The sequence below is a fragment of the Pristiophorus japonicus genome, chromosome 15 (genome assembly GCF_044704955.1).
Source record: "Pristiophorus japonicus isolate sPriJap1 chromosome 15, sPriJap1.hap1, whole genome shotgun sequence".
Taxonomy (NCBI): Eukaryota; Metazoa; Chordata; class Chondrichthyes; family Pristiophoridae; genus Pristiophorus; species Pristiophorus japonicus.
In genome coordinates this window covers 129,859,513-129,873,369 of record NC_091991.1, presented here as the reverse complement: position 1 = coordinate 129,873,369, position 13,857 = coordinate 129,859,513, and the positions used below count along the sequence as shown (strand labels likewise).

General features: G+C 45.8%; 1 protein-coding gene across 1 annotated transcript in view; it reads right to left on the bottom strand.

Moving 5' to 3' along the window:
• The window catches only part of clec19a (C-type lectin domain containing 19A), a 93,891-nt gene that overhangs the window by 67,562 nt on the left and 12,472 nt on the right, over positions 1-13,857 (bottom strand). The window contains exon 2 of the mRNA XM_070901752.1: positions 8,743-8,920. Within this exon, the coding sequence (XP_070757853.1) occupies positions 8,743-8,920 (178 nt within the window). The remainder of the gene's footprint in view (positions 1-8,742; positions 8,921-13,857) is intronic.

The following is a 13,857-nucleotide window of genomic DNA, read 5'->3' as shown; positions in this document are numbered from 1 at the left end:
CCTCGTAGGACAACCCTCTCATTGCAGGAATCAATCTAGTGAACCTTTGTTGCACCGCCTCTAAGGGAAGTATATCCTTCCTTAAATAAGGAGACCAAAACTGTGCACAATACTCCAGGGTATGCTGTCACCAAAGCCCAATACAATTGTATAAAGATTTCCTTATTCTTGTACTCCAACCCCCTTGCAATAAAGGCCAACATGCCATTTGCCTTCCTAATTGCTTGCTGTACCAACTCTCGGGCTAGAAATTCGGGAGCACTCCAAACGATTCTCGGCTTCCAGTAAATTGGCTGTTAGCACTCCAGGAAAGAACTGGAGCACTAAATCAAGCACTAATGATCTCACTAGGGAGCTACAGGGGCATGACCAGCAGAGTAAAAATGAATTTCAGCTGCAATGCACTCGGGAATGATCCTTCACACTGGTTCCTTACAGCTCTTAAAGGGGAGGTTGCATATTGTGCAGATCCTCATTATCATCATTGCTGGCTGTGAAGGCGACCTGCAACCAACTCAATCCCCTGATCATTATGGCTGATCCCAGTCCCAAGGAGAGAGCTCGTTGTTTCACGGATGAGAAATTGGCAAAAGCGGCAAGGAATTTCACGGGCGTCGCTCAATTTGCCGGGCCCGGTTGCAAACCCATTTGCGCCACGTTATTGGCCCCACCCCCGGAGATGCTAATGGGAGGCACAAAGGATACCAATTTCTCCCTCTATGTTTCTTGTACTAGGACACCTAAATCTCTCTGAACACCAACCAACATCTAATAGTTTCTCACTATTTAAAAAATATTCTGTTTTCCTATTCTTCCTACCAAAGTGAATAACCTCACATTTCCCAACATTAAACTCCATCTGCCACCTTTTTGCTCACTCACTTAACCTGTCAATATCCATTTGCAGGCTCTGAGTGTCCTCCTCACAGCAAACAGAGGCTCCTCCCCCAACAAGCCCAAGCCAGAACTTCGGTGTAAAGTTGGAACCCGGCATATCTGGAATAACGGCAGGAATGTGTGGGAAGGGTTGTTGATTTTTGACCCCCGTGTATGGAGGTCTGAAAGCACTCTCAGCATTTGAATTACTCTATAAACCAATCAAATTTCTCTTAGGGGTTTTAACTTCCATGAAAACACCTCAGGTGCATGATTACTTTGTAAGGCACTGCCACCTGTTTACTTTTCTCTGAGGAAGATCCTAATAATTTCAAGCAGTAAATCTCAGTCAAAGATACACATGAATTCAAGTGTGTACAATGACACTGATGTTCACAAATTGGCCTGCTGCTCTTGGACAGAACCGAAGGCAATTTTCTGGCTGACTTTCTCTATTTAATAGTTGTTGGAGGAAACCCTCTGTATAAAGCCCATGTATAACGTTGGTTCACCACCAGCACTTCTTGTTTCGGTTTCAGATCAGCATCTGAAATATTTCATTTCTCAGTGTCGTGCTGCATATCTGATACAGCACAAAAGATACAAACCAAACTAATAGATGTGGTCTTTTTCATTGGGCTAGACTTTCCACTATGATCGCTGGGCGATATTTCTGGCCTTAGTGCTTTTTTTATTTTTCATGATCGCTGGAATATCGGCCATTTTAAAAAGCGCTAGTTTCAGCTTTTTATTTTGGGCGATAGCCTTAGCGATGTGAAATGGGCCTTAGCGATGTATTCAGCCGTGCAAGGCTGGTGTCCACAGCAACGGGCGTTCTGCGCATGCACGGTTTTTTTTTAAGCAAAGAAGTTTTCCCGCGATTCAGAAGTTCAGGGGTCATCTGCGCATGCTCAGAGGAGTGAAAGAGAGGGAGAGAAGGAAAGGGAAAGCAAGCAGTTTGATATCTTGAAAGATGTCTAGTGATACAATTATGCAGCAGGACGAGCTGTCAGGGAGAAGGAGGGCGAAAGCCTTCTGGATGAGGCGAATGAGGCCCTTGTAAATGAGGTGGAAAGTCGGTGGGGACAATTAACCCGGGGTGGGTGTGGGGAACCTCCCTCCTGCACCAATCAAAAAATATGGGGCGAGATCGCTGATATTGTTTCTTCAGTAGCCCTTGATAGGTGCGAGGAAGACCAGTGCCGCAAGAGGTGGAACAGCCTGGTTGCTTCAGCAAGAGTAAGTATTAAATGATTACATTTTAAATTGTAATGATCCACTGAATTAATTAGAATGTAAATCTGCCAGATTGTAATTATGCTGGATAATCTTGGGTAGCTTCCCTTCTAAGATTTAGACTGGGGTCGGAACCTCCACCCTTGAAGTCTAATTTTGCTCAGATGCCTTACATTTAATCAACAGTATTAATTATTCTTATTTAAAGGAATGACTGGAAGCAGACGGACTGCAAACATTCGGAATTTCTGCCACGTTAGTTTAGAAGGAGAATCTTTGTGTGCTGTGAGCAAGTCTTTAACTTGGGCTCCGTCTCCTTTTTGGTTACGTTGATGAATAGGGCACAACTGAGCACTGAGGGGTCCGGTCACCTTTACCCAGACTGTGTGAGTCTCTCCAGCTGCGGTCATTCACAGTGATGGTGGATAGAGGTGTACCGATGGATGTGGTGTATTTAGATTTCCAAAAGACATTTGATTAGGTGCCACACAAAAGGTTACTGCAGAAGATAAAGGTACACGGAGTCAGAGGAAATGTATTAGCATGGATAGAGAATTGGCTAACAGAAAGCAGAGAGTCGGGATAAATGGGTCCTTTTCGGGTTGGAAATCGGTGGTTAGTGGTGTGCCACAGGGATCGGTGGTGGGACCACAACTGTTTACAATATACATAGATGACCTGGAAGTGGGGACAGAGTGTAGTGCAACAAAATTTGCAGATGACACAAAGATTAGTGGGAAAGCGGGTTGTGTAGAGGACACAGAGAGGCTGCAAAGAGATTTAGATAGGTTAAGCGGATGGGCTAAGGTTTGGCAGATGGAATACAATGTCGGAAAGTGTGAGGTCATCCACCTTGGGAAAAAAAACAGTAAAAGGAAATATTATTTGAATGGGGAGAAATTACAACATGCTGCGGTGCAGAGGGACCTGGGGGTCCTTGTGCATGAATCCCAAAAAGTTAGTTTGCAGGTGCAGCAGGTAATCAGGAAGGCGAATGGAATGTTGGCCTTCATTGCGAGAGGGATGGAGTATGAAAGCAGGGAGGTCCTGCTGCAACTGTATAGGGTATTGGTGAGGCCGCACCTGGAGTACTGCGTGCAGTTTTGGTCACCTTACTTAAGGAAGGATATACTAGCTTTGCAGGGGGTACAGAGACGATTCACTAGGCTGATTCCGGAGATGAGGGGGTTACCTTATGATGATAGATTGAGTAGACTGGGTCTTTACTCGTTGGAGTTCAGAAGGATGAGGGGGGATCTTATAGAAACATTTAAAATAATGAAAGGGATAGACAAGATAGAGGCAGAGAGGTTGTTTCCATTGGTCGGGGAGACTAGAACTAGGAGGCACAGCCTCAAAATACGGGGGAGCCAATTTAAAACCAAGTTGAGAAGGAATTTCTTCTCCCAGAGGGTTGTGAATCTGTGGAATTCTCTGCCCACGGAAGCAGTTGAGGCTAGCTCATTGAATGTATTCAAGTCACAGATAGATAGATTTTTAACCAATGAGGGAATTAAGGGTTATGGGGAGCGGGCGGGTAAGTGGAGCTGAGTCCACGGCCAGATCAGCCATGATCTTGTCGAATGGCGACGCAGGCTCGAGGGGCTAGATGGCCTACTCCTGTTCCTAATTCTTATGTTCTTATGTTCTTATGTGATCCAGCCTGGACTGGGCGAGAGCTGCCCTGGCTCACTGTCTGCCCTGGGACACTTTGGGACATTAGCTCTGGCCACACGGAGTTCTCCGAGCATAGCCCATGGACACGGTGCCCCCCCTCCCATTAATTACATTCCTGTCATTGCCGAGCTCATCAGCGGTCCTGATTCCCTCCCGCGGGACCTCCATCGAGTCAAATAATCCGCCTATCTCCCCTCAGGCACCAAATGACACCTTTCCTGAAGGTTGTACACGTGATGTTTGGTATAAAGCATTAGTTCCTAAACACGATCTTATTAAATATTTTCTCTGAACGTAGATGTTATAACCATGCATCCATTGTGGATACAAACCGTATTAGCATATAACGTTAAGCATAGAATGTGGGGTGACTAATTGTGGATTACAATATCTGTTGTGTTTCCATAATAGTACCCAGTCAATTAGCTTATGCCATGTTCTTGTCACGTTTGCAGGGGAAGATATCCAAGAATCAGGCGGAGCTGAGGCGGACCGGAGGAGGCCCTGCTGAGCTCCACCCACTGACTGATTTGGAGGAACGTGCCGCAGCACTAGTGGGCACCCACAATCGTTCTGCCACCCATGGTGGTGCAGATCCTGTTGTTGCGCCACGTGAGTAATGTGTAAAGCAGTGGTAAACCAGTGGTAATTTAAAGTAATTTCATGGCATTTCATTATAATATATGAATGATATAATGTTATGCATGCAACTTCTGTACTCTCAGTTTAATCATATGTAACGTCTCTCGTTCACATTTATTGCAGTAGTGTTGCTCCTCGTACATATGCCAGCGCAGCACAAGTATTCTCATGTCTACCCTTCTCTTCTAATAACCTCAATTATGTTTTGCAGCTATCCAGACTCCCGAGGCGCTAAGGGAGGCCCCTGTACCAACCCTTTTACCGCTGCAGGTGGTCATCACCACGGGTGAGGAACAAGAATCTGAGGAGGAGGAAGATGATCCAGAGTTTTCGCCTGTGATACCTGTGGCCATGTCATCATCCACAGATGAAGTAGCGGGGCCAAGCGGCTTGCAGCAGGCCACTTCAAGGTCTCCAGTGTCATGCCGACCCCGCGGAGCTTGAGTCAGAGAGGTAGGCACGTGCTGCGATGGACAGATCCAAATAAGGACATGGTCTCACTGTCAAGGGCAAGCGTCGACGTGGATCGAGAGCTCCTTCAGGCGCTTGGTGGGTTGACCGGCAACATTGCCACACTGTCCGCATGAATAACGGAGAGCATGAAGCAGATAGGTCTGGCAATGGGGCAAACGACCGACGCTGTCCGTGCCTTGCGGCTTGCGATAGTTTCGGGACACGGCACTGCACCCCAAGATGCCGTACCACCAAGCACCACGACAGATGCAAGACAGGAGGAAGAACTTCCTTCTGACTCAGAAGACATTTCTTTGGAAACATCTTCTTTTGCAGCCACTGAGGGCATTCTGCCAATGTCCCCCCCCCCCCCCCGCAACACACAGGTCTTGACGTGCTCTGCTGCAGGACGTCTTGGTCCCATTACTCGAGGTGTTAGTGGGAAACAGGGGTTACTACAGGGGTGGGGGGGGGGGTCAAGGTGCAGGAGGGAAGCATGGTCACAGATAGGGAGGGGAGGTGCTGTCTATTGTTGTTGTTAGAAAAACATTTTTGTTGAATGTTCACTGTTGGGGATGGTGGGAGGGTGTTGTTATATTGTTTTCTTACAAATGCTGTTGACTGTTAGGGGTTGTGGGGAGGCGGTGGGGTGTTATATACGTTTGTTAAAAAAATTTAAATTACACCTTCAATTTATTTTTATTTAACTTTACAATTGTTGTGAAGTGACTTCTAATAACGTAAAGTAAAACATTAATACAATGGTTGGAAACAATGGCCATGGCCAGGCCAGGCAAGGACGAAATGTAACGCAACTATAACTGTCACCAATGGAAGTTCACACAAAACGTTCATTTATGAGCTGCTGACACAAGAGTTTTGCAGCTGTGTAACTACCACAGGGCTTTTCCAGTGCTGCTGGGGGGGGGGGGGGGGGGGCGTGGTGGCATGGGTTCATCGCCAGGCTGATTGTCCTCCCCGAGGTCCTCATCCTCCTCCGCCTCCTCCTCTTCTGCCTCCCCTCTCTCCTGAGGTGGACCGGCAGTCCCATCTGGCAATCGTTATCCTCTCATGATAGCTAGGTTATGCAACATGCAACAGACCGCAATGAACTCAGTGACCTGCTCAGGGTGGTATTGTAGGTTGCTTCCTGAGTGGTCCAGGCATCTGAAGCGCTGCTTAAGCACTCCAATTATCTTTTCGACGATATTGCGTGTAGCGATATGGCTTTCGTTGTGGTGCTTACGCAGGGGAGTCATGAGCCAGCTGGCAAGGCCATATCCTTTATCCCCCAGCATCCAACCGTGACCTTGTGGCTGACTCTTAAATAGGTCAGACACAGTGCTCTCACGCAAGATGTGTGCATCATGGATGCTGCCTGGAAAATTTACATTTACTGCCATGATTATTTGCTTGTGGTTGACAACGTGCTGCATATTCAAGGAGTGGAATCCCTTTTGGTTCCGATACACCTATGCATCCTGTAAAGGTGCTCGCCGGTTGATGTGCGTACAGTCTATTGCTCCCTGCACCTTGGGGAAGTTTGCTATACTCGAGAAACCCAAAGCCCTCTCAGTCTGTGCCTCCCTGGTCATAGGAAAGCTTATAAAGTCCATCCTGCGTGTGTAAAGGGTTTCAGTCACCTGTCGAATGGAGCAATGTGTGGCGTGCTGAGAGATACCGCAAATGTGGCCAGCTGAGGCCCGAAAGGATCTTAATGCGTAGAAGGAAAATGCCGCAGTAACCTTAACCTCAACGGGCTGTGTGGTCCTGATGGTGCTGGTAGGCTGCAGATCTCCTTTAATTAATTGGCATATCTCACTGTTGACCTCCTTTCGGAAGCGTAGCCTTCTACCGCACATGTTATCGGACAAGTCCAGGTATGATCGCTTATCCCTGTAAATGTGTTGGATGTAATGCCTCCTCCGCAGCAGCAGTCTGCCACCTCTTTGATTGAACACATAATACTCTTCAATATACCTTCTTCCATCTCTACTCTGCAGCACGTGATTTGTGATCCATACTGGTTGAGAAATTACAGGCCCCATCATTATAAATCACTTTAAATGCCCTTAATTTGTCCTCAACAAATACAAATGTGATTAGATGATTGGCAAGAGTCAAAAAGGCCCTTAGAATCCTCACAAAGTGATTATCCTGACAAGCACTTGAAGCAGCCTTTTATTACAGATCCTCCGAGTTACAAAATAGCATCCGTAGTGCTGAGTCGCGCCAAGTTAAGGTCAGGTGATTGCAGCTTTTCTTCAGCATCTTTTTGGGCCAGCTTGGGTGAATTGTGGGCAAAATGCTGAAAGTAGCGCTCGGCGATAATCTGGGCCATAATTGGCCGCAAGTTTCCATTATAAACACTATTCTCGGCCTTGCACGAGGATGACGTAATTAAAAAAAAAATAGGCCGGGCAATGCAGCTCATTCATGTCTGCCGAAAGTTGCGCCAGCGATAAATGGGCTATTATCGAGCGCTAGTTTTCACTTTTCAGCAAACATGGGCGATAGCCTGCATCTCAGCGCTTATATGGGCGCTAAATGGGCGATGATGTGCCGAAAGTCTAGCCCAATTAATTGTCTTTAGTTCAAAACTTACACATTAAGGGGCGTAATTGCCTCACGCCCCATTTGGAGGCGGCAATCTTCTGGGGCCGAGACATTCATCGCCCGGACCAGAAATTCCGCCCCCGGCCGAGGTTCGGCCCTTTTGCCCCTCAGCGGAGGCGGAGCGCTATCGGCGGCGCAGAGCATCCATGGAGGGATGATCCCAGGGTGGTAGAGCAGCGCTGAGTCCAGCAGGTGCTCCGGAGCTGAGCGCCTCGTCGGCCATGCCAGCACTACGCGGATGCTTCAATTAAAGGGGAGAGCTGCTGTGAGCTCTGCAGTTCCTTTGGTGGCCGCCACTGGGCTACCAGGGACACTCTCGACCGGGCCAACAGCCTGGCACCCATAACGGGTGCCAGGCTGCAGGATGGCGGCTCAGTCGAGGCGACGGCTGCCATTGTCGGGCTGACAGAAGAGTCAGCTGACAGGAAAATATGACGGCCCATGGCACAAGTGGCCCCCCCTTTCAGGGACACCCTGGCAGTAGATGTATCGCCAGCTTTGCGACCTGTGAAGCTGGCCGTGACATCGGCCGGCCCCATCCTCGCCGCCCATAAGGCAATTTCCCCTGTGGGGCACAAAGGGGTCGGCGCGCATGGCGATGATGTCATCGCTGATGATGTGCCAGCCCAGGGCACAAAGCATGTGGCACGTTGCTAACAGCACAACGCCCCTCGAAACCTCCAGAGCAATATCCCCAGAGACACCAATGACCCCTTCCCCAGGAGATAACCCCGTTGTGCCCCATTAGCGACCCCGAGGCGCTAATGGGACTATAAAAAAAGGGCAATTTTGCCCCCTAAGTCTTTCTCTATAGAGAATTGTATTTCCAATTATAAATGTAGCCGGCAACTTTATGGAAACTATGCAACTCAAATTAGAAAATATCTGGTATCAAAAATTTGCAGTTTAATCTCAGTATCTAGAATAGAAACACAAAATTAAGTAACTCTAGGCTTATTTGAATTTCATAATTTTTCACCAAGTTATGTCAAATGTTCTAACGCAAATTAACCAACATGATGACATCTTTGTTAACTTTTGCCTGTACATTCAAAGCATCAAATTACATTGCCTGACAACATAGTAATACATTAAAAATGGAGTTCAATTTGATAGCATAAAAAATTTCAAAAATTGTAAAAGCTTAGTGAATAAATTTATATTCAACTCCTAATTTGCACATGTTTTTGTTGAAACATTTGTCACGATCTAAATGAAAAAACAGCTGCAGGGTGTTTTTACCTATGAATAGATGCTAATTTCGCTGATCTGAGTCCATTCGAAAATTCAGCACAATACAGATCAGCTTCAGCCCATGTCTTGGTCTCGGGAAAGAAGCGGAAACAGTATCCATTGAATTCTGTCCAGAAGAGGGGGCAGGAATAGACCGGAATGGCTCCAGTCAGACGAAGAGGCAGTTCTGTAATAACATGAATAATGAATGGAAGTCAAAATCTACAGCGTAATGTACCCAATAGAACATTTTATTTACCACCGTATTGCTCTTTACTTGACTAGGCATCAGTCACTGCTGTAAGAAGAATGGCATAAGAAGCTGTTAGTCCCTAGAAAATGATTGACATGATATGACTGATGCATGCCATTATGATTCCATTAATAATTTGCATTAAACGGATGTATTTTCTGGTTGGAATGGGTAACAGTATTCAGTGGGCCATCCTCCTAACTGCTTCTGCACGACCATTCTGAGCAAAACCTCGAGGGTGAGTGCTCATTAATTACTCCCCGTGACCTTCTCACTGCACAATGGGCTGCGCCTGGGAGGCTGCAAAGCTTTTGTTTAAGGTTTCCACTGATGACTTAGAAATAAAATACACTGTGTAATATATCTAAATTTGCTGATAATATAAAGCTAGGTGGCAATGTAAGTTGTGAGGAGGATGCAAAGAGACTTCAAGGGGATATAGACAGGCTAAGTGAGTGGGTAAGAACATGGCAAATGGAATATAATGTGGAGAAATGTGAAGTTGTCCACTTTGGTAGAAAAAATAGAAAAGCAGAGTATTTTTTAAACAGTGAGAGATTGGGAAATGTTGTTGTTCAGAGGGACCTGGGTGTCCTTGTACACAAATCACTGAAAGTTAACATGCAGGTACAGCTAGCAATTAAGAAAGCAAATGGTGTGTTGGCCTTTATTATAAGAGGATTTGAGTATAAGATGTCTTACTGCAATTATGTAGGGCCCGTGTGAGACGACACCTGGAGTATTGTGTACAATTTTGGTTTCCTTACCTAAGGAAGGATATATTTGCCATAGAGGGAGTGCAACAAAGGTTCACCGGACTGATTCCTGGGATCAGGGTTTGTCCTATGAGGAGGGATTGAGTAGACTAGGCCTATATTCGCTACAGTTTAGAAGAATGAGAGGTGATCTCATTGAACCATACCAAATTATTACAGGGCTTGACATGGTAGATGCAGGGAGGATGTTTCCTCTGGCTGGGGAGTCTAGAACCAGGGATCACAGTCTCAGAATAACGGGTCGGCCATTTAGGACTGAGATGAGGAGATACTTCTTCACTTAGAGGGTGGTGAATTTTTGGAATTCTCTACCCCAGAGGGCTGTGGATGCTCAGTCATTGAGCATATTCAAGATAGAGACCGATAGATTTTTGAATATTAAGGGAATCAAGGAATATGGGGATAATGCAGGAAAGTGGAGTTGAGGTAAAAGATCAGCCATGAGCTTATTGAATGGAGGAGCAGGCTCGAGGGGCCGAATGGCCTACTCCTCCTCCTATTTCTTATGTTCTTATATTCTGAAGAAAGAAAAGAAAGAAAAAGGTTGAATTGGAAATCAATGATTCGTCTGTATTAAACTGCCATTTCATGTAAGATGAAGGGAAGGGATATAATGATTCACACTGTTACCCACTGGTAATGGTGGGTTACTGAAAGCATGCCAGCTTATTAGCAGATGTTGATGCACTGAGTACAGCAGAGGAGAGCTGCTCTTATTGGTACTTAAGGGTGCCCATTCTGGTGAAGAATCGTCTAAAATGCCTGTCAAGATTATCTGGCAGGAGATAAGTGCGGACTGATTGATCTCTACAGCAACCAAAGGACCCGGCTGCAAATGTGAAAGAAGACTGCAGACCTGAGGAAATATGCTAAAGCACATTTACCTGTTAGTGTTGGACAAAACTTTCATATAACCTTAGCCCTTTCGATGCTTAACAGGCATATCCATACGGCAGATGACACATAACAGAATACCCGTTACATTTAGAACTATTGTTGCACTGAAATCTTAACGTCTCTAACATACGGGGGAGGGGAGTGGGATTTAGGCATGTTGACTTTTCAGTATAAACCTGGCCAATTATAATGGATATTCTGTAATGTGTATCATCATTTGTTATTTGGGGCCCGAACTTGGTCAAAGCTAAGGCCCGCCCAAGTGCCGCCCAAAGGACTGCCGGGAGGCCTGGTGGTTCTTTGACAGGGAGATTCCTCCAAAAGATCTGCAAAGACCGCCCGGCGGCAAAAAAACGACATACGCCGTGAATCTGGGCGGCAGCGGGCAGGAACTTCCAATCTCGGCGGCAAATGCAATCCTCACTAAAGTGCCGCTGAAGATTGAGTCAGGCCCAGGGAGGGGGGGGAAACATAAAGATAAAAATTTGCACAGAAAAACCACTGGAAAACATTCAGGGGACCCCATCCAGATGAATGGCAAAAAAAAAAACTAAAACAAGTTTACTAACCTTTTTTTGCAGGTCTTCATACTTACCGTTGGGGTCAGACCTGCCTTCAGGCAGCAGTCCCTCCCCCTGCTGCCACCGACTCCCGCCCAGAGGAATCTGCCAGCTCGGCGGGCGGGAGGACACTTATGCGCTGGCGGCCATCAGCGGGCGGTTCCCAGCGGTCCTCCCCTCCCGCTGACAGGAGGCCCAGAGGAAACTGGCACTGAGGGGAAACCACCCAAAAACCTCGGCGGCAGCCGGCGGTAAGGCCACCAAGTTCGGGCCCAAGGTCTCTTTCTACCTCAGTTAGACATGGGGTCAGGTAAGTGTGATTAAAAACAATTCTTATTTGCCACTGAAGTCATTTAATGAGTAGATATTTTAAATGTGTTGTTGGGATGTGGCAACACAATATTTATTGCTACTCCCTCTTTGCTCTTGGGGCTTTAAGAATCAGCCATGTAATATGGGACAACAACAATAATAACTTGCATTTATATAGCGACTAACAGAGAAAACATTTGAAAATGGACACCAAGCTAGAATGAGGTATCAGAATGGGTGACGGAAAACTTGGTCAAAAAGGTGGGGTGAGCTATCAAGGGTGGGGTGAAGGGAAGAGAGGCACAAAAGGCCAGAGTCAGAATAACAGAGAGGGTTATGGGGCTGCCATAGGTTACAGAAATAGGGAAGGGCAAGGCCATGAAGGGATTTAAAGATGAGAATAAGAATTTTAAATTTAAGACATTGAGGGACCAAGAGCCAATGTAGGTCAGCGAGAATAGAGGTGATGGGCAAGCAAGACTTGGTTCAGGGATAGGATACGAGCAGCAGAGTTTTGGATGAGCCGAAGTTTGCAGAGGGCGCAGAATGAGATTGCTATAGGTAAGACTGGAGTGTAACAAAGGCACGGCTGAGGGTTTCAGCAGCAGATGGGCTGAGGCAGGTGATGTTATGGAGGTGGAAGTAGGCAGTGTTTGTTATGCAGAGGATAGGAGACTAGAGATACAGGTGGGCCAGAACAAATGGGTGGTTCCCTTTCCTGAATTACATTAGTGAACCAGTAGTTGGAATGCTGCCACATTTTCTGGTGCTAGCACAGAAATTAGCTCGTTTATTGAATTCACAACTTGGTAGGATTTGAACAGAGAACCTCTAGGTTACTGGTCTGGTACCAGAACCATTAGGCTACCATACCCACATGATACACTGGCTACCATACCCACATGATACACAAGCTGACTCAGGTATTTTCAAAGCAAACCAAAAGTTGGAGATAATAAATACTCAGATTTAAAATTAATTCCATGCTCTTACACGTTCAGAGATACAAAATATAATGTTCTGAACAAAAGCAACACAAATTGTAACATATTCCAGAGACAGTGAACAAACTGGGCCTTATCGATAAAAAATGAACTGATCCACCAGGTTAGAGGCTGGATTTTTAAAATAAAAATATTATAACCCAAACTGTAAGAAAATACTAAACGTCAACTTTTCTGCCACAGGCACATTCAGACCAGTTAATAAAAGGCTTGGAAGATAGACAGTTAAGATGCTAATGAACTAGCACAGATGTTGTCTCCTAATAGATTGTAAATAATAAGCAATTCATTACACTATCTTGGCCATTGTTAAACATCTCACATCCATGGCATTGGAAATTCTTTGATCCTTTTCTGGGTGAATGGAGGGAGATGAGAGAGACTGGGACACAGGTTGGCAAATGGTGCTATTTGAAACAGGACGCTGCACAGGCAGTCAGGTTTGCTAAAGAGAAAGTTGGGACGGCTTTCATAGAATCATAGAAATTTACAGCACGCAAGGAGGCCATTTCGGCCCATCGTGTTCGCACCGGCCAACAAAGAGCTATCCCGCCTAATCCCACTTTCAAGTCTTGGTCCATAGCCCTGTAGGTTAAGGCACTTTAAGTGCACGTCCAAGTATTTTTTAAATGTGGTGAGGCTTTCTGCCTCTACCACCCTTTCAAAAACAGACCCAACATCTCCAATCTTTCCTCATAGCCACTGAGGTAAAAAGGTTAGAAATGCTGGGGGATGATTAGAAGCTATCTTGTTTAAGTCAGATAAGCTGACCCACAGGTGTGAGATAGCATAGTGTATTATTTATTTTGTAATATTGCACAAAGGTAAGTTTCACGGATTGAATTAATTGAGTCTGATCATAACCGCTGTTCTGTATCTTCACCTTAATGTGGCAGATTATCGATTTGTATCAAGCTTTGTCTAGCCAAGCGTTGGCTTTACCCATCAAAGAGTTTGAAGAAGGACATAGGCGAAAGTCATAAATATCAGGTCACAAGGAAGTACTATTGTTACACCCTGGCTTACGCCATCATGCAAGAATATATAGAGCAGGATGAGTGAAGTCCCATTGACGCAAAATGCAAATACGGCTTACAGGAGTGACTGATGCTCCTAAACCTGAGAAGGCATCTATGGCAGACAAATATATGAAATGAGTGAGTTCGATATATATATATATTTAAATAGTTATAATTAAAAGTTGCCATAATGGCTGGAATGTTAATTTGGAGGCGTGTAGGGAGCGTGAGGTGGGGGTGCTGGAAAGCAGTCGGGAAACCCAGGAGAATGGGTTTTCCGCAGGCCCTGTCGAATTTAATGGC